This window comes from Electrophorus electricus, chromosome 2 (assembly GCF_041902795.1).
Source record: "Electrophorus electricus isolate QZ-2024a chromosome 2, ASM4190279v1, whole genome shotgun sequence".
NCBI lineage: Eukaryota > Metazoa > Chordata > Actinopteri > Gymnotiformes > Gymnotidae > Electrophorus > Electrophorus electricus.
Window position 1 is genome coordinate 25,502,673 of NC_137498.1, and position 21,009 is coordinate 25,523,681.

Here is a 21,009-nt window from a genome sequence, read left to right on the forward strand (position 1 = left end):
AGCGCTGGTTTGCAGTTTCTGTTGAACACTTTTATTTTCCTTTGGAGTCTTAGATCAGCTTTGGGCTGGAGTCTGCTGCAGTTCTCAGCTGGTAGCTGAAGTGCTCTGATCTTCAGTATTTAGGAGTCTTGGTTTGCTTCCCACATAAAACCAGCTAGCAGCACCACCAAACGACAGCAAGAATGAGATGAAGTATGTACAGTACCAGTCAAAAGTTTGGAGACACCTACTCCTTGTATATTTTTACTGTTTTCTACATTTAAAAAAAAAAACAAGGAAAATTTTGGAATACACTCCCAGTGCTAGTGAGAATTATGTTTGGATAGTTTACGCTCATATGTTCCAGTGTTAATTTAATTCGAAATGATAAGACTATATGTTAAGTAGCCTGTGGACCTTCTGGCAAGGACGTAGCTGTCATATCATTAAGCTACATGTTAGTTTCTCAGTATTCTCCAATCGGCCTATAGTATGTGTGTAAATATTCAGAATGTACATCTTGTTATCATTTATTAGAACACACTCCCAATTTCAATGACATTCATTCTAAACATTTACTAAGATAATGTAGCACATAGATACTATTAGAAATGATAAGTCAGATCAATAACCTGCAAATTAATTTTAAAATTTCCATAACTTGTCAGGAGTCCTTATACCATATAGGACATATAGCTTGTTTCCATTTAATCAAACGTAAGACCGCTCTACACCTTTTGAGGACATCATGAGATACCTTCACTTTGTGGACACAGCACCAAACAAAACATGCCCAAGAAATCCAATCCCTGGCTTCAAGGTGTGGGTATGAGCCAGGGAGCTAGTGGAGCCAGGGGTCACATGGGAGAACTTGGCATGGCAGCAGAGGTTATTTTCTGACTATGTGAGGACATAAAAGAGAATAAAGTGTTTTTTGATAACTACTTCTGTACTATCCCCTTCTAAGCAAACTTAAAAGTTCAGAAATCCCTGAATAAGGAACCGAGACAATTGATGGGAATATCACTGTGACCTGATGGCTGGATAGGCAAGTTATCCATGTGGGGCATGAACATGTGCCAGAAAAAATACACAGGATTTGCCAAAATGCGGTGCAAGGAGAAGAAAGTCATCCAAAGGTTTCAGCCACCAGCCATCAAGCTGTGCAACACCATCTGTTGTAGCAGTGTGTGGTTGCATATTCAAATTGGTGTAAATTGAATAATCAAATTTTTTTTTTTTCCCAATATACTGATGTAAGGTGGAGCATCTTTGTCTTCTCTGATTGGCTTGCTCTAATATTGCTAACTCACTGTCTTTTCTAATGGGCTTGTTTTAATTTTCCTTGTTCGGTATAATTCTCTTTATTTAGCATTCTGCGCCTATCCCTTTGGAAAACTTATTTGCCCTTGATGGTGTCTATTAATCAACAATGCTCAAAATAAATTACACTTAAATAACATATCAGATCTCAATGAAAGGCAGATTCAAGTTGAACATATTTATTGATATAAATTGTATACTTTGTTGAGAACAATATGACATAGTGATGGTCAAAGTAAACTAAAATCATAAATTCATTACTGGATTCAAATTTGCACCGAAAACCAAAGCAAAAAAATTGAAATTGTACCAAATTTGTGTAAATTTCATTACAGAAACTCATAATATGGTCTCTGTAGTGTTTATAGCCCCCACAGGCTTGTTTGTACTCCTGACAATGTCTGGGCATGCTATTGATGAGACAGCGAGTAGTGTCCTTTGGGATCTTCACTTTAAAAATGCAAAATTGCAGTATTATCAAGAAGACTCAGTCTGGAGGAATAATGAGAGAGTAATTGTATGTGGCCACCACCTACAAAACCATTCCTTTTTTTGGGGTTGTTTTGTTGTTGCCTTTCCAGTGCACTTATTACTTTTATTTGCAACAAAGCAGGTGAAATTGATTCACAATCACTGATGGTCCATAATTGGACAGACTGATATCCCTGACATTTAACTGACTTATAGTCAAATGTTTAAGTGTTCCTTTACTTTTTTGGAGCAGTGTGTACCAAAGTCAACTAGCTTATGTTAAAAGAAAAGACATGTCAGGCCTGACTTGTGTGTAGAGCCGTGCATTATGTGCCCCTCTACCCCACATTTGCTATATTCTTCTTCTTCTTCTTCTTCTTCTTCTTCTTCTTCTTCTTCTTCTTCTTCTTATTATTATTATTATTATTATTATTATTATTATTATGTAGGAAAAAAATATGAACAGATATAGACTGAGGAGAGATGTAAATTTGTTGATCTGCTATGATTTAAAGAACTGAAGTCAATAGCTCAACACAATCCTGTCTTGGTGAAAATTACAAATGCTTTTTTTTTTTTACAAATGTTTTTTGCATACCACTGGTCTCACCACTGGGGTTAGTCAGTTATGTGTCTTTTAGCATACATCTAGTGCACCTGTGATCTCTAGCTGTCCCGTGAGTGGAACAGAGCTGGCATACTCAAATAAATCACTTGATAGCATTGAATATTCTAAAAATACAGTCCATCTATCCACACAGCATTTCTAAGGACGAATATAAGTACCTGCATACAGATTTTCAACAGTCTATGTGCAACTGTTCAAGAAGTCCCACACTGAATACACTGGTTTTTTGGTACATTTCCATAACAATCATGCCTGTCCTTTTAATTGGCTGTTTAAAACATGCTTCTGGTATAAGATCACTTCACATTTTGTCATAGAAAGTTAAATTACTACCAAAGCAACTGCATATATATACTTTTATATATATATATATATATATATATATATATATATACATTGTATATATATTGTATGTATGTATATATATATATATATATATATATATATATATATATATATATATATATATATATATATATATATATATATATATATAGTATAGTTCTTTATTTGCTTGCTTACATATTTGTACAATTCTTTCCTTTGTAACGTAACAAAATATGCAAGCCTTTAGTTACCACAAAATGAATGTTACTCACATATCAGTGTTCCTGAATAGACAGCTAACACTCTCCTCTTTTAGTTTTCATGGTTGCTATTGGGCCATAAAGAGCTATTTTCTTTGAGTGAAGCTTGTTCACACCTATTCAGTACAAAGGTGTTTGGGGGAAGGGGGTATAAAATTACTTCACAAGTTTTTTTCAATTGTTGTGATTGGCAGCTGTTTCCACAAATAGAGGACACTCTACATGAAAATGTAGACACCTCATTTGCCATGTTTGCTTACCCATTTAGTCAGCTACAGCCATGCACACAGCAAAACATTGCTTGTGCATTCTAATCAGATAAATTGTAGTTTTATGAATTTATAATAACAACATGCAGAATAATTTTATGAATTCTTGAAAAGGGGCACCGTTCTAAAATATATAGAAAATATGTCAATTAATGATGGTGAAGTACCAAAGGTTTATTAATGTATGTAAGTCTGATCCTAAATTAGTTCATATATTGTGCAGTGACTAAATACAATTGCTTTAAATATATTTGCCATGACAACCAACTTGTTGATTAAATGTGAAGTTTGAAGATTAATGAATAAACTAATTATTAAAAATGTTGTTATAGACTACTAGGACAGACTTGGCTCAGGCATACAGAATATCTAACAAGGGACAACTGAAGGAGAAAAGAAAGGGGGTGGAGGAGATAAAGAAAATAAATAATAATAAGTCAACAAGAAACCAACAAGTCCAAGAACTATTTAGCCATGGTGCTAACTCAGCTAAGACTAGCCAAAAAGCTAAAGGAGTGAGCGGTGAGCGTCACTAGAGAAGGGTTGCCTAAACCGATTACTGAATTCCTATTTTTATATAGACTAATAAGGGGAGGAAATATTAACCTGAACAGAATTATCTCTAGGAAATACAACTCTCTATAGACACCCCAACTTAGCATTTGAATGGAACAAATCTAGCTCTTACGGCAGTTTTCAGGGATAATTGTCAATTTGGCCAGTCCATACATGCAAGAGGGGACACTGAAGTTTAGGTGTAGTTGCCATTGGCTGGAAATAACTGAATCCAGTGTACTGCCAACAACCCCGTACCAAAGTTTGTCCTGAATCAATGAGCCTGAGTTTCACAGAGACTGTAGAGCTGAGATGGACAGTTCCTTGACTTCACAGGTGTCAATTTGAGAGCGTATTTTAGATGTAGTTTGTAAAAGTCCAAAGTTGGCCAAATTACTGTTGGCCAAACAGGATTAATTCGAATTTTGCCAGCGATGCAAAGCAAAAACTCAACTATATTGACAGAATAGTGGAAAACAAATTAAATGGTTTACCACAGTATAACATACTAGATATAAGATGAACATAAAATAACACACTATGCTTAATACTTAATTCTTCTTGCGAGAGGTTCTAACTTCTTTCTAGATCCAACTTTCTTCATGTTTAACCACCTAAAACTCTCTTTGTTTCTGAATGTTTATGTTTAAACTCCTGGTAGGGGGAACCAGGCAAATGATCCCTAGGTCCACTCATGCATATTCATGTTTCTTTGTCTCATCTCCAGCTGTAGTGGGTAAAAAATAATTAACAAAAAAAGAAGAGAAAGCGGGGAATAAAACAACTATGTAGTAATGTTTTTTTATGAGACATATGTCTTTTAAACTATATCAGGGGTGGCCAGTTACCTTAATTCACCTTAGTCATTTGGTCCTCATATTTAGATATATAGTGCAGATGTTCTTGAGATGAGGAGGTAGTCACTAAGTAATACATGTATAAAGGTTAATATGTGAAACACTAGATTAGTAGGGTTAAAGTATGGATATAATAATTTAATGACTGACTGAAATAACAATACATAAGATAAATTAACATAAACTGAGAGTGAGCAGATTATATAGCAGTTCGGTGATAGCTAGTTAGACTTCACTCAAAATTGAGCATGCTGAGCCTGTTATGTATATAACAATGAATTATTGGCCATATATGATTAACAAATCCAGATGGGGAGTCTGTTATAGTCATTGAGGGGCACTATGGATCCATAAAGTTAGATATTGTACATGATTATGGTCTCGTTGCAATGCTCACGAGAAGGCCTTTTACAAGGAAAACATCCAATTCCAGTATTCCTTAAAGATTATGGTCTTTATAAGTTTTTCTTGATCTAAGTATTTAGGTTGTGAAGTCATCCATAAATTTCACATGAGATACTTTATGGCCCCCAAGTCCAGGTCTGGGGTTGTTAAGTTTGGGCCATGTGTCCTCGCAGGGTAATAAACCTTCCTTACAGAGTTGTTTGGAGACCTGATAATGGAAAGGAGTGCCCCTTTAACTGAGCCAAAGGAGTTCTGGTAGCCTACTGTTTCTTTACATTATTACAGCATTTACAGTATTACAGTATTTCCCCCAGCATAAACTTTTAGCCTAATAGCAGTGAAGCTAATATTGTTTAGCTTTTAGCGGTGACACTATAATGAAGCTAATATTGTTTTTTTTTAGTAAGTTGTTAAACATTGTTGTGATATTTTAGCAGAAAACGTTTTGTACACTTTATGTATAGTGACTGATGAATTTGTGTGCATTTGGAGAGCTCTTTGGGCACTTTGGAGATGTCTAGGACACCTAGTGGAAAATACTGTGTAGCTCCTGAGTATGTGTATAATGTATGTATATAATGTATGTATGTAATGTTCACTTTATTTTACAAGACACTGCTGAATCAGGAAATGTAGATCATGACTGAAAATGAATCTCCAGCATCCAAATACACATAATAAACCCCACAAATAAAAGGCACATTTTGTTAATATAGAAGACATTTTCCTCTGTACTAGATGAGATGAAATGGAACCTATATGATGGAAATATAAACCTGGATATGAATGATTGTCTTGGCCCAAGTTTCTACTTCAGTTTGAATCCTGAATGATCACTGTGCTATTATACAATTTCAGATAATTATTGTTAAAGTGAACAAGTACAAATTGTTCAAAAATGAGCTTAAAACTGGAGGTGCAGTTAGGGCTTAAGAATAAGTATACAGGAATAAGAAATATAGCTTAAGTTAAAAAATATATAAAATCAGCAATATAAGAGTACGGAATCTAGGCAATATAAGTATTAAATATAAGCAACATAAATTGTATTTTGCAATAAATGTCCAGTAAAAATTTGCAGTAAAAGTGATGGTCTTATAGGGGCGTAGAGTAATGTGTGGAGTAGAAATACTGCACATAATCAGTGGCTAGAAATATTAGAAATATAGGTTAATATGCCTCTCACCATGTGATTTGCATGTTCGTGAGTCACTCAGGTCCTAGCCACCTATTTGCCATGTGTGATTGGTGAATTTGTATATCAATCTGTATGAAACTAACCAATAAACATGAAATTACTAAGAATTTACCCTTCTTGTCAGAAACATTTCCTTCCTTGTTCAATCGACAGCAAGCTAGCCAGCTAGCTAAAATGTTGTGCAAAAAGTGTAAAGCTGCTGAAGTTGCAGCAAATTTCAAAAGTAGTGACAATGATAACGGAACTTTAACAATAATGATAACCAAAGGTTAATGGAGGGTTTGATTCTAAAATAAAAGATTACTAAAATAAAAGAGAGCGATGGCTAACTTAATGTTATTTTACAATATCACTATAATAGTGTATTTAGGCACATTTAATCATGATGTCTGCTATTAGCTAGCTACCTAGCTAAATGCTGCTTCTGTGCAAAATTCTTGACTTTTGTTTGACAAAACTGACCATCCATTAGTAAAAGTTTGTTACCTAATATTAGCTAATATAACTGTTAGCTAATATTTTTAAATGAAAGTAAGCAAGTATATATATATATATATATATATATATATATATATATATATATATATATATATATATATATATATATATATATATATATATTTTTAATATATATATACATACATCCTATTTGATGTAGTAAATAAGCAAAGGGGAAACATAAGTATACAATTTTCTCAGTGATAGTCATCGATTTTGAAAGATCTGAACCTAAGTTCATTTTTTAATTTGTAAAGGACCATGCATTATTAAATGTTGCCATTTGATATATATATATATATATATATATATATATATATATATATATATATATATATATATATATATATATATATATATATAAAAGCAGCAACAAGTCAAAACACTATCGACAACAATCTCTTCTCCAACAAGTCCTAAGCTGAGCCATTTTTCTCTTCCTCTTCCTTTTATATGGTGCTCTGCTCACCAGAAAACCTGGTGTGGATCGGGATGGAGGATACCAGAGAGGCAGAGGCAAAACCTGGAACACAGGGAAGACAGACACACAGGTGGATATAAAAGAAGCATTAACTTTCGTATATTGTGTTCTTCTATAATGATTTGCAATTGGACATTGTTGCTGGAGTTAGTGTCATCCTCAGCTGTAGGGAGAGAGAAAGAAAATTGTAGTTTGGTTATATTTTATATGTTTACTTCAATGAGGAGACCACCTTAGTGGTCTTAGTCAAAGAAAACTTTTTTTCATCTGCAGCAGGTTACATTTCACAGTTCTGTTCTCAGACCTCTCTGCTCTTACATATGTGTGTATGGAAAGCTTTAGACAGGGAGAGCAGCAGGCCTTTCTTGCTCTTACATGGAAGTGCCAGGAGGAGGATCTATCTGTGCAACTCACCTGGAGGGGGTGGTCACTGGACGTCATAGCCGTGCCTTTGGAGCAGGTGGACCCGCCAAGGAGCATTTCCAGACTTCACTGGGAGAGGCACAGACTCTGCCTTTCCCCCTCATGTGTCGAGAGACCTTCCTGGGTTTAGGCTACCAGCCCGCCTTGTGTTGGGTGGGAACCAGGCATTGCCGTTTGTTGTGTGTGTTTCTGTGTACATATATACACAGCGGCCTGGGGTTTGCAGTCCCAAGAAAGACACGTCAGGAGCCTCATCCCTTGGAGGGGAGTTCTGTCACAGACTGCTCCCAGTCCCACTGGTCATGTGGTGCGGTCCACCGCATGATGTTTTCTGAGGGTGACCTGATCCTGGCTTTGAAGCTAAAGGAAGTGGAGCTGGAAATCAAGAGGCAGGATGGTGAGACAGAGCTACTGAGGGTGCGGGCCTTACAGCTTTAGTTTGAAAAGCCAGATAAGGAGGCAGCGATCCGGAGGCAGAGCATGGGTCCGGAGGGTCCTATTCCTTGGCCCCGGACGTTCTCCTCCCCTATGTCAGATGGTTAGACTAACGGCAGTACCCTGGTACCAAAACCATTCCTGCCAAGATTGCCCACCCCTCCTGTATCCCCTACACTGGTGGCACATGGATTTGATATCAGCCGGCAGCTGGTACCAGCTGGTACAAGTTTGGTACCAGGATTTTGGGATGATGAGGTAGATCCATATTTTTCTATGTTTCAACATATTGCCACTGCATTAAATTGGCCTAAGGATCTTTGGCCACTCATGCGCCAGTGCAAGTTAGTGGGAAAAGCGCAAGAGGTTTGCTCATCGTTAACTTTAGAGCAGAGCTTTAACTATGGTGTTGTGAAAGTCACAATACTGCGTGCTTATGAGTTAGTGCCAGAAACCTATAGGCAGAATTTTCTGCATTTGAGAAAATCCCCCAACCAGACACATATAGAGTTTGCAAGGGAGAAAACCTTTTATATGAGAAGTGATGTAGTGCAAGTAGTGTGAAAATATTGGACCAGCTAAAAGAGCTGATGTTACTTAAAGTTTAAAAATTGTCTCCCAGAAACAGTTGTTTACTTGAATGAGCAGAAAGTGAGCACAGTGACTTCTGCTGCTACTATGACAGATGAATTTGTTCTAACTCACAAAACTGAGTTTGCTCTGCATACCTATGTGACTACAAATCTGCCTAGTCCTAGTCTCTCAAAACCCTGAAACCACCACGAGCACCTGTTTCGTCTCCCACAGTGGATACAAGGGAATGTTTTTATTATCATGAGAAAGGGCACATCTTTGCATCTTGTCCAGCCCTACAGCGCAAAGGAGTAAGAGCAGCTAAGAAAATAAATGCGATGAGTGTTCCACCCTCAGATACAATTGAATGTGTAGAATCTGCTTTTCAGCCCTTTATTTTCCAAGGTTCTGTCTCTCTCACTGATGATGATGATGATGATGATGATGATGATGATGACGATGACAGCCAATCACGGGATTAAGAGATACTGGTGCTGCTTTATCCCTGATATTGGGAAGTGTGTTGTTAACAGACACATATAGTGGTAATGATGTGTTGGTACAGTGTGTAGAACTAAGTATTATGAGGCTCCCTGTACATAATCTGTACCTATGCTCAAGTGTGTATTCAGGGCTAGCTAAAGTGGTGGTACAGTCTGCACTGCCTGTCTGTGGTGTATCATTCATTTTAGATAATGACATAGCTGTTGGTATGGTGTTCTCTGTGACCGAGGTAATAGTGAATCCTGTGGAGGTTAGTGAGTCTGCACAATAAGCATTAGGCACATTTCCTGTTTGTGTTTTGACCCATGCTCAGGCACAGAAACTCAGTGATGTTGTTCCCCTGAAAGGAACATTCATGTGATGTGCCAGTAGGTGATGATGCACTTGTGTTTGCAGCACCTAAAGAAAAAGTTGTGCCCATTGTTCCTGATCCTGAGATGCCAGATCTCATGTCACAAAAGGAGGTGGCTGTGGCTCAGAGAGCAGATTGCACCGTTTTACATTGCTTCACCCTCGTAGATAAACAAGGAGAAAAATCTACAGAATATTATCTTGAAAACGAAGTGCTAATGCAGAAGTGGTCTTCAACTGACCCTAGTGAAGAGTGGAACACAGTGACGCAAATAGTGCTACCAGCTAAATACCATGCCCATATCTTGTTTTTAGCACATGATCACCCACTATCAGGTCATCTGTGTGTGCAAAAGACCACACAGCGGATTTTGTGACATTTCTTTTGACCGTCAATCCGAAAAGACGTAGTGAACTACTATCGGTCTTGTCATACCTGCCAACCGGTTGGGAAACCAAATCAGGTTATTCCCCTTTTACCTTTGGTTCCAATTCCTGTGGTGGGTGAAACCTTTGAACGAGTTCTCATAGATTGTGTAGGCCCCCTGCCAAAGACATGGGCAGGACATCTTTACTTTAATGTGCTTCACCACTAGATACCCAGAAGCGATCCCCCTTCATTCACTTAAATCTAAAGATGTGATTAAAGCTGTACTACCTTTGGCCTACCTAAATGTATCCAATCTGACAGAGGTACTAATTTCACCTCATATCTATTTGCCCAAGTAACACGTGAGTTAAATATCCAACACCACTTCTCCAGTACATATCACCCAGAGTCTTAGGGTACATTGGAAAGGTTCCATCAGACTTTTAAAAATATGCTGAGGAAATGCAAGAAATGCAAGCTGATTGGTTTTACCCATAACTATTCATATGACTTAAGCAACATGTTTGAGATTTTGTATTTAGCTGGCATTTAGACATTAATTAAAATTTCTGTACCCTTATATAATGAAATATTAAGTGCTCAAATTCTGTTCGTACATTATAGTAGTCTACACAGCTGCAAATAGGCAACAGGGATGCTATAATTTTCACCAGTGTCCCACTGTAGAGAAAATTTTGAATGCTCCCTAATTTTTATACCAGGCTGTGGAGTAGCTATGGTAACAAGTATTATATTAAATAGCAGCAGTACTGTGGTCACATCTTATGTCAGTCAATCATTTTTGACTTGCCCACCACCAGAACCAGTTTGTGTATAATGTGAATTTAAATGTCGCATGATCAACCAATGTGCACTGTGCAGTGCAGTGCACCCCTGTGTAGCAAAATGCATAATTTTATGAATTATTGAAAGGGGGCACCACCATAAATATAAGGAAAACTATCAACTATTACGTGTGAATTACCAAAGGATTAATAATATCAGTCTCATTTCTAAATTAGTTCATATTTTGTGCAGTGACCGAATACCATTGCTTCAAATTTGTTTCCCCTGATGAACAACTTGATGAATAAATGTGAAGTTTATTGATTAATGAATAAACAAATTATTGACATTGGGAGACAGCTGGTATTATAGACTACTATAGCAAATTTGGCTCACGTACAGAATCCCTAACTAATGACAATTAAAGGAGAAAAGAAAGGGGGATGAGGAAACAAAGGAAATAAATAAAAATAATAATAATAAACAAAACAACAAAAGGGAAAGAATTTAAATCAGAGGGGTAGAACTTTTGCATAAGCCAGAGAACTGTTTAGCTATGGTGCTAACTTATCTAAGACTAATCTATCCGAAGAGCTAACGGAGCTAGCTACTGGAGAGTTGCCTGAGAGGGGAGGAGATTCCTGTTTCTGTTGTTATATAGACTAACCAGGTGAGGAAATATTAACCTGCACAGAATTATCTCTAGGAAATGCAGCTCAGTAGAGACAGCCCAAAATAGCATATGAATGGAAAATACAGCTCTTACTTCCAGTTCGAGGGACAGTCTTGAAAATGGACGGTCCACCTGAGAAGATTGTCAGTACATTTTGGTGTGGCCTAAATCAGCTGAAAATCACACCTGATCCTGAACTTTCATGATGCCATTAGTGACTCCGAACCACATTCTGTCCCAAACCGGCGAGCCCTAAGCTTCACTAAAAGATTTGAGCTGTTAGGAAGAGGTCCCTTGGAGCTTCTCAGTTGTCAATGTGAGAGTATATCCCAGACATGACTTTGAATAATTAAGATTGAAGAATATTATATTAATTACTGTTGACCAGACAGATTTAACCCTAATCCTACCAAAGACAGAGGGGGAAAAAAATTGACTTTACGTAGAAGGACTGGTTTAGAGCAAATTAAAGGAGTTAAGACACACTAGATACAAGACAGACATAAAATAAGACAGTATTCTAAGAACTTAATTCTTCTCTTGAGAGGTTCCAACTTCACCTTTCTGGATCCAACTTTTATTAAACTTTAACTCTCTTTGGAATATCGTGCATGTGTTGTCATTTTGATTTTGCAGCACATTTTTTCATTAGCAATATGATGGGTCACTTGCTGCATGATGCGTCTTTTTGGCACCATAATTAATACTGTTTTTGGAACACAGCAACATTAAGTACTGTAACACTCCTTCCAAAATTTTCTGCATCACTGGTATAACAATGGCAAGAGAAACATAATATCACAAAGAGTAAATTAGGGAGCATGTAGCCTTTTTTCTTCATTGTAAATGGAACAGATTCACAGATTGGGTGATGGGTATACACAATATTAAGATAGTTAGGTTTGGCTAGCAAATTATCGAATCAATCCGCACAAGTTGTTATAACTATATTCTTTATCAATGTGAAACCATGACAAACCTTGGCATGAAAATTCACACTGACACACTATGCTTTTAGAGTTGCAAATTGCTGTCTGTGGGCAAATAGGAGCTTCCTCTTTTTTTTTCTTTTTCTATCATGGGTGCTTCTGTCCTTCAGTGTGCAGAGTGCAACATGTTTAGCTATTCTTTGTCATAAGTGATAGTTTTATCTGTGAGAATTGTAGATTAATTTAGTCTGACAGAGAAGAATGAAGTGCTAAAGGTGCACAATCCAGACCTTAGAAAGTGTTAAACCTATCAAGGAATTAGAAGTACAAGCTCTAAATGCCTTAGACGAAGTTAACATTAGCGGAGCTAATAGGTGATGTTATGGCGAAATAGAAGACCTTTGCCTCACCCACGGGAGCGACACTCCTCTCCTATTCGCATGTCCCAACAGGTTTGCCCCACTCAGCGAAGAACCACTGAGAAGCCTGTTGAAATAGGACTCTATTTTGCAACACGTGATATTAGTTAGGCCTTTAGGGACACCAGCAGCAGTAGTTAGCTGCATACCAGGGCCAAGGATGCCATTGCAGGTAATCTAAATATCTGATAATATCTATGAGTTAGTCTTTCATGCTAACAATATACACCTTCGCCAGTCAGAGATTACTAAAAATAATATTGCAGAGGTGTGTCAATTAACAAATGTCTGAAGCTGTAATATTCTCTGGTCCCATCCCAATGTGGCATGGCAATATAACATACAGCTGGTTATCTTCACTGAACTGCTGGATGTCCAAGTGGTGCTCACAAAACAATATGGAGTTTATAGATAAATGGAAGACATTTGAGGGCAAGGCTGGCCTTTTATGGTGGATGGTATCCATCCTACCAAGAAGGGGACTGCTCTCCTTTCCTGTAATGTATGCCATAGTCTTATATCATACCTAGTTATTCTATGAAAATCCAGAGTGGAGGCCAGGCAGCAGACAAAGAGGCTAAACCAATCATCTGCTGGTCGCTACATGGCGTCACCCGAGCTTCATCATACTGACACTGTGTCTGTTCCCCAAGTTAAACTGAAATACAGAAAACAAAGAGAAAATGTCTTAATAACTTAATTAGTATTAAAGTAAATGATTCACAGAACAATGCCTGTACTTTTCATCTAAAGCTGGGTTTACTAATTGTTAGCTCCCTAATCTCTAAAGCACTCATGCTAAATAAAATACTAACAGATAATAGATTTAACGTGCTTTGTCTAACAGAAACCTGGATCAATCCAAGTGAGTACATAGCTTTAAACGAAACGTGTCTTTCTGGCTACAGCTATATATACTGCCCTCGTCTAACTGGACGTAGAGGCGGCATTGCAGTTATTTATACTGACAAATTTGGCATAAACCAGAAAGATGGCTATGATTTTGAGTCCTCTGAAATTATTTTTACTGATGTAGATAGTGATAAGAAGTGACCCAGCCTCTTCCACTAATTGGCATCTACAGGCCACCAGGACCCTATTCAGAATTTATTAACATGTTTGCAGATTTCCTCTGTAATCTATTCACTCTAGTAGATAGAGCCATTGTTGGTGATTTAAATATTCACTTTGATAGTGCATAAGACCATCTGAAATCAGCCTTTAGTTCTATATTAGAATCATACTACCCAAGTCTGATTCCATCTCAGACCATTCTCTCATTGCATTTGAACTAAATATGAGCCACAATATAATAACCTCACCTCACTACTATATCAGAGGCACCATCATGTCAGCCACTGCATCTAGATTCATTGCGAATCTACCAGACTTTTCATTTGCGACTAGGATACCCTCAAACCCCACAGAATTTGATCAAATGAATGAATGCTTAGGAACAGTATTCCGCTGTACACTGAATAAGGTTGTTCCACTTATGAATAAAAAATTAGGAACAAAAAAATAGTACCTTGCTATAATGATCACATTTGCAATTTAAAACAAAACACTCAAAAATAGAACTTAAATGGTGCCACACTAAACTTGTAGTCTTACAGCTTGCATGGAAGGAGAGGCTTCTCAAGTATAAAAGGGCAATTATTACTGATCAAACAGATTATCGCTCGGTCCTAATAGAACATTTTTTTTTAATAATCCTAGATTTCTATTTAGCAGAATTGCACATTTAACTAGGAATAAAACTGACAACAGTCCTCAGATTACATCACATAGTAGTAATGAGTTCATGAATTTCTTCAATGAGAAAATTAAGCATATTAGAGATTCAGAGTAGTAATTTGACATTGGGCAGTGATTTACAGATCAGAACAACCAAGCCAAAAAATATTCTAAAATACTTTTCACCTATCCAGGAGCCAGAACTTACATCTCTGATCTCATACTCAAAATCCTCCACTTGCTTACTAGAATCACTGCCCACACACTTTCATAAGGAATTCCTATCTGAAGTAATTTAACCTTTACTAAGTGTAATGAACTCTTCTTTGAACATTGGCTATGTACCTAAATCGTTCAAATTAGTAGTAATCAGACCACTTATCAAAAAATCTAACCTCGACCCATGTCAACTGTCAAACTACAGGCTGATCTCAAACCTTCCATTAATTTCCAAGATCCTAGAAAAAAGCTGTAGCTCAGCAGGTAAGCTTATACCTGAATCAGCACCAGATACATTAAGTTTTTCAGTCAGGGTTTAGGCCTCATCATAGTACAGAGACAGCACTGATTAAAGTAGCTAAGTATTGTTTTGGCTTCTGACTAGGGTTATTTCTCTGCTTATATTGTTTGATCTTAGTGCAGCATTTGACACTGTAGATCACAACATTGTAGACTTGGAAATGTTGTTGGAATTAGAAGAATAGCCTGGTTTAAATCTTTATCACTTCAAGATTGGACTGCCTTACTATCTGGCTGTACCATTAAGTACCTAAACAAGCTCCAGCTAGTTCAAACTGCAGCAGCCAGAGTTCTTAAAAGAAGTAGAAAATTTGATCACATCACTCCTATCTTTAACACTGGCTCCCACTAAAATTTTGTATTGAATATAAAATACTTCTAATTACCTACAAAGCACTAAATGGTCTTGCTCCACAGTACCTTAGAGAACTCCTAGTGCATTATTACCCAGCAAGTCTGCTTAGATCAAAAGGTGCAGGCTCTTTACTAGTACCAAGAAGAAAAAAAATCTACTGCAGGTGGCAGATCATTTTCCTATAAAGCTCCCACACTATGGAATAACCTTTCTGTAAATACTCAAGACACAGACATGGTCTAAATATATAAGGCTAGGCTGAAAACCTACCTGTACAGTCAGGCATTTTATTAACTACTTCCCATCTTAGGTAAAGGTATAGACCTGGAGGTCCATGGGCATTGAGAGTTATGCTAAACTGGGATGTTATGATGCTGTCACTTCACCTCTCTTTTGTCAAGGAAGTTTGTTGACTGACAGCGGCGGAGTGCTGATGTTCCAGGGTGCCCTCTTGCCTGTGCTTCCTTCTGTTTTTTTCCTTTTTGCTGTGCTGCCACAACTAGATCTGCCAGAGCCCATCATTGCACATTTTAGTTCCCTAATTTACACACCCTCATACTAAACTAAACTAAACTGAGGCTCTGCAACCTGGCCTGGCCTATGTTTCTATCTCAATCCTGGCTCTTGTTTCTGCAGTGTAGGACATGGTAGCAGAGTCAGGAAGTGGTGTCATAAGAGACAGCAGGCAAGGATACCCTCCAAGAAGGATATCATCTGTCTTAATCACCTGAGAGGGAACGTTATTATAAAACTAGGGCATGAAGTGATTTGCCTTGTGCAAATGTATTATAGCCTACTATGTCTAATCGCATAACTAATTATTATTATGCTACTGATGACTATTAAAAGTAGTTATAATTATAGCTATAATTAACTATTATTGATAATGTAAAAAGTAACTATATTGTGAAATAAAGCCTTGATAAATGTATTGTCATTTTCTGCAAATTAATGATATGGAAAGCTTTCTATTTGCATACATTTACTACTGAATAAGCAGTTATAGATATATGGATCTATGCAGGCTATAAGAAATGTATTAGAAATGCAAGATTCATAGATTTATGCTCAAGGTTTTAGATTTGACTGCTACATAATTGAATAGCCTACTTTCTGAATACACCAGCATTAGACAGCAAATAGGACAGGCCTTACATTATGTATCATCACCTGTTAAAAGCCTAAAAGAGAGAAAAAGTAAATTTAAAGGAAACAGAATACTAATACATACATATAGTAAAACATTCCATAGATTAATTCAGCTACAAACTGTAGTTTAGTGAGTCTAACCATTCCTTGCAATCTATAATATGAGCTACAATATCAATTGAATCATTAGGAACAGTTTAAGCAGTATTCAGTGGGATAGAGTGGTTGTGGCATGGTCATACAGTGAACAAGACAGAGCAAGGTGCGAAAAACACATTTTTAAGCAGTAAACAAAGAGGCAAAGCCAGGAAGGTCAAAGACCAAGTGAAAACAAAAAGAAATACTTTGGATGACCTGGGGTAGTGTTAGTCTGTTGTTAGGGTAATAGGATGCAGGACTGTGGAAATAAATAAGGAGAGACAAACAGGTGACTGGGGATGGGAATAAAACTAAAAAGAAGGTGACTGGGATCTGGGAAGTGATCGGGGTGTGTGATTAACAGATGTATGGGATATGGTCTGATTCTGTGACAGCCCTGCAGATTCTGTTGGTGTTCTGACAATTAACTAACCTACACTTATTCTGAGCATGGTTTTTGGAACAGAAAACCCTCCGTTTCCACAAACTCTGAGTAAACAGATCTGGGTTAGTTACTAAACATGATTTCTGGAATACCCCCCAGGGATATGGGGAGACAAACAAGGAACATTTGGGGACAATTACTGGGAGGGACTAGTGACTCAGTTGAGGTGCATGACAAGGGGCTAGAGCAGGGGAGGAGCAAATACTAAACTAAGACAGACAGGTGAACATGGGAAATTACTTTGACAATATATTGTCATATAATGATGTGATATATTGTATGAGAAATGTCACTGGATGAATTGTATGTAATACATTTTGCATTGTATGCAAAATTAGCTATGACCTATATGATCACACAGTAGTTTATACTGTGGTGAATACAGTGTCTCTCTCATCACCAATACAAAATGTGGTACTGGTAGATTCTGTGTTTTTGATCTTTTCAATCCACATTCAGGCAGAATGTCTTCTTTACTGTAGTTTCACCATTTTGCCAGAAGAGGTATTACCTTCTATCTAGAATTGTCTATGATTCATCTTTTGATAACAGCAACAATTATATAAAGACTCAGGTCAACCTACAGCTCAGAACAGCATACTACAGAATTTCCTAACATTTGCTGCTTTTTCTACTTTGGCCTATTATAACTACAAAAAAAAAAAACAATTTTATTCTATTAATCTATTCATTGTAGGTGTTTGCTATGAAGTAAAGGTAACTGATACAGCAAAAATAAAAGAAGTTTTATTTGTCATAGTTTTATTTAATTATCTGTAAATCTGCAGACAAAATTGTGATGGTAGAACTGATAAAGAATGATGAGATGGTGTATCTGGGCAAACTGCAGAAGTTGTCACAGTGTTCTAAAAATCAGCAAGACTAAGGAACTGGTTGTAAACATCAGAAGGGGGAACCTGAGAACATGCACAGCTCTTATGATCAATAGGACCCTTTTGGAGAAAATGAGAAGTTGTAGATTGCTTCACAAGCTATGAGATCCTTGAACCCATGGCCTCACCCTCTAGCTCTTCTGCACATATGGATACCTACACATGTACCTCATAGAAATCAGCCCCACCAAACCAGACAGTCCAAAATGATGGCCAGATAGTCTTCCAGTTAATGCTGCCTGTACAAATAAGCAAAGCAGAGTACCTTGCAATACAGAAGGCCAGCACAAACTCAAGAGCTGTGAAAATAAATGGGCACTGGGGCATTTGTTAGAGACAGATAGATCTTTACCATTGACAGTTCAAGATGCAGAAACTGTGTTGGAGGAACAGAGAAGAGCAGAGATCAATGTCCATACCTTTTAGGATTTGGATATGCAGGCTGGAAGGGATCAGCGAAGGGGTTGAAGAGGCAGTCACTGGCACAGGAGCCGTGGCCAGAGAAAAGGTGGGTAGAGAGAAGGCAGCTGTGGCTGGGCTCCTTGACCTATAGCAGGGAGAATGAGAGAAGAGGAGGGAGAAGCTAGAAAAGAGGGGGCATAGAGAGGGATGAAAGGGGGAGGGACTGGGATGGAGGGGGTGGGGAACTAAATGAGAATGGAAGATCCATGGAAGAATGGCTTGGGATGAGTGGGGCTAGGCAAGAGATGGGAGAAATGGTAATTACAAAATGGGAAGAGACAGGAAGAAAGAAAGAGAAGGTATGAGATTTGAGAAAATAGAGAAAATTTTCTCATTGAAAAAATATGAAATTTGGGAGCATAAATAGGTAGAAATAAGGGCAGTTCCAGGTGTGGTTCCAAGTGTGGTCTTTCTATTTCATAACTCCACTAGAATTTTGTCTTTAAAATAAATTAGATAAATTACAGTTAATACACCCCAATGTCACAGAACACTCCCCTTCCCACTGGTCACATGGTACAGCCCACTGCATGCATTGAGAATTCACACTGTCTCATTTGTATCCACACCTGTGTTGTTTAGCGCACACCTGCACCTGGTTTAGTCTCGTTATGTCTGTATGTATTTAAACCTATGGTGGGGTGTGCATCATTGTCGGTCATTGTTCATGTTGTTCATGTTTTTGTTCACATTATTCTTGTTAGTTGTATTTGTATTCACGTGCACTGTTTATTTTATATGTGAGTGCTGTTGTCTTTTTTGTGTGTTAATAAATGTCTGTTTCTGTTGAGGGTGACTGTACGTCCTGTTCCCTGCTCTGTGGCACTGGTTACAGAATGACCGACCACCACAGGATGCCTACTCCCTGTACAGCAAATGGACTGCTTACGGGGATGTGCTCAGACACATCCCAAGCTGCTGCCTGGATCCTTGGATGTCAGGGAGTGGACCGTGACTGGTGTTTGTAGCCACACCGGAGGAGGAGGGGAATGCCCCCTAGAATTTCTTAGGGGGGGTGCCTAGAGCTACTGACCTGGGACGACAGAGAGCCGAAGGACTCCATGGAGGAGCCGGCTATGTCTCTGGCTAGCGTGGAAGTAGATTGTGTTCGCCCTATTCCGAGTACAGGCCATGAGTACTGGACGGGTCCACCCACAGCCCTGGAGGAGGACTGCCTCAGGGGCTCTCTTTGGGTGGCTGGCAACAGTAGGATGTGCCTCTTTGCGTGTCCTGTAGGGCCAAGGATATGCCTCCAGTGCCTGCGCTTCGAGCGAGCGCTGCATCAAAGTGCCTTTTGTGTTTGTCTACAGGTGTATGTACTTGTTGTAATATGTTGTTTGTTCAGGCTGTGTCCCACCAAGGATGTTATTGCCGCTGAATGTCATAGCCACACCTCTGGACCTGCCGCTGAACGTCGTAGCAGCACCTTTGGTCCTGTTGCTGAACATCGTAGCAGTGCCTCGGGACCCACCGCTGAATGCTGCAGCCATGCCTTCAGAGCTGGTGGACCTGCTATGGAGCACAACCAGAATGCCCTGAGACAGGCATGGACTTTGCCTTTCCCCCTTATTTACTAAGAGTCCTCCCTTGTTGGCAGCTCCTAGCCTGACTTGTGTTGGGTTGGAACCAGGCTTTGCCATATATGTTATGTGCTTTGTGCATGGTAGCCTGGGTTTCGCTGTCCTGGGGATTGACGTGTAGGGACCCATGTCCTTGGGAGGGGATACTGTCATGGAATACTCCGCTTCCCACTGGCCATGTGGTACAGCCCACCGTGTGCAATGGGAATTCACACTCATTTTTCTCATTTGTATCCACACCTATGTTGTTTAGAGCACACCTGCACCTGGTTTAGTCTCGTTATGTCTGTAGGTATTTAAACCCCAGTTGGGGTGTGCATCGTTGTCGGTCATTGTTCATGTTCTTATTCACATTGTTCATGTTAGCCGTATTTATATAAATATAAACTGTTCACTGTTTATTTTATATGTGAGTGCCGTTGTCTTTTTCGTGTGTTAATAAATGTCTGTTTCCATTGAGGGAGTCTGTACATCATGTTCTGTACATCCTGTTCCCTTCCCTGCGGCACTCGGGCCGTTACACCCAAACACCCCAACTGGTGGTTGTCAGGGCTTTCCTCTTCTACGTTGTAATGACCATTTGTAAGAATTATGGAAAATTACTACAATATATGTAATCAATTTAAACCCATTAAGACGACAGAATGAATTGTTTTTATTTAATAGAAAATAGTATAGTAAAAATGTTCCAAAATGGTATGTGAAAGGCTTTGGTTGTGGACATTGTGAGACATTACTGGGAAAAATGACTTTTGATTACCGAATACTTTGATTTGATTAGCCTTTAGAAATGGCTTGTCAAAACTTTGCATATATGTAATATTTATCAGTACATTTAAAAGCATTAATGTTTCAGATTAAGTGAAAATGGTACAGCAAATAGTGTTGCTTGCATTTATGAGAAAATGATATAGTAACAATGAAAACAGTCATTTTGAAACATTATGGGAAAAAATTATATTCATGTAATAAGCATATAAACCTATTTAGACTCATTATGATTTTAGTTTTCATTAA

The 21,009-nt window shown here is 38.1% G+C and overlaps 1 protein-coding gene across 11 annotated transcripts in view; it reads left to right on the plus strand.

Moving 5' to 3' along the window:
* The window catches only part of rxrba (retinoid x receptor, beta a), a 64,740-nt gene that overhangs the window by 40,948 nt on the left and 2,783 nt on the right, over nt 1-21,009 (plus strand). For 2 of the 11 annotated variants that reach the window (XM_081696589.1, XM_081696585.1), the window contains exons 13-14: nt 7,243-7,321; nt 19,248-20,427. In XM_081696589.1, coding sequence (XP_081552715.1) covers nt 7,243-7,321; nt 19,248-19,367 — 199 coding nt within the window. In that variant the 3' untranslated portion in view covers nt 19,368-20,427. Of the gene's footprint in view, nt 1-7,242; nt 7,322-18,376; nt 18,458-19,247; nt 20,433-21,009 lie in introns of those variants that run through there. The other 9 variants (XM_081696630.1, XM_081696600.1, XM_081696592.1 and 6 more) reach the window with 7 other exon arrangements.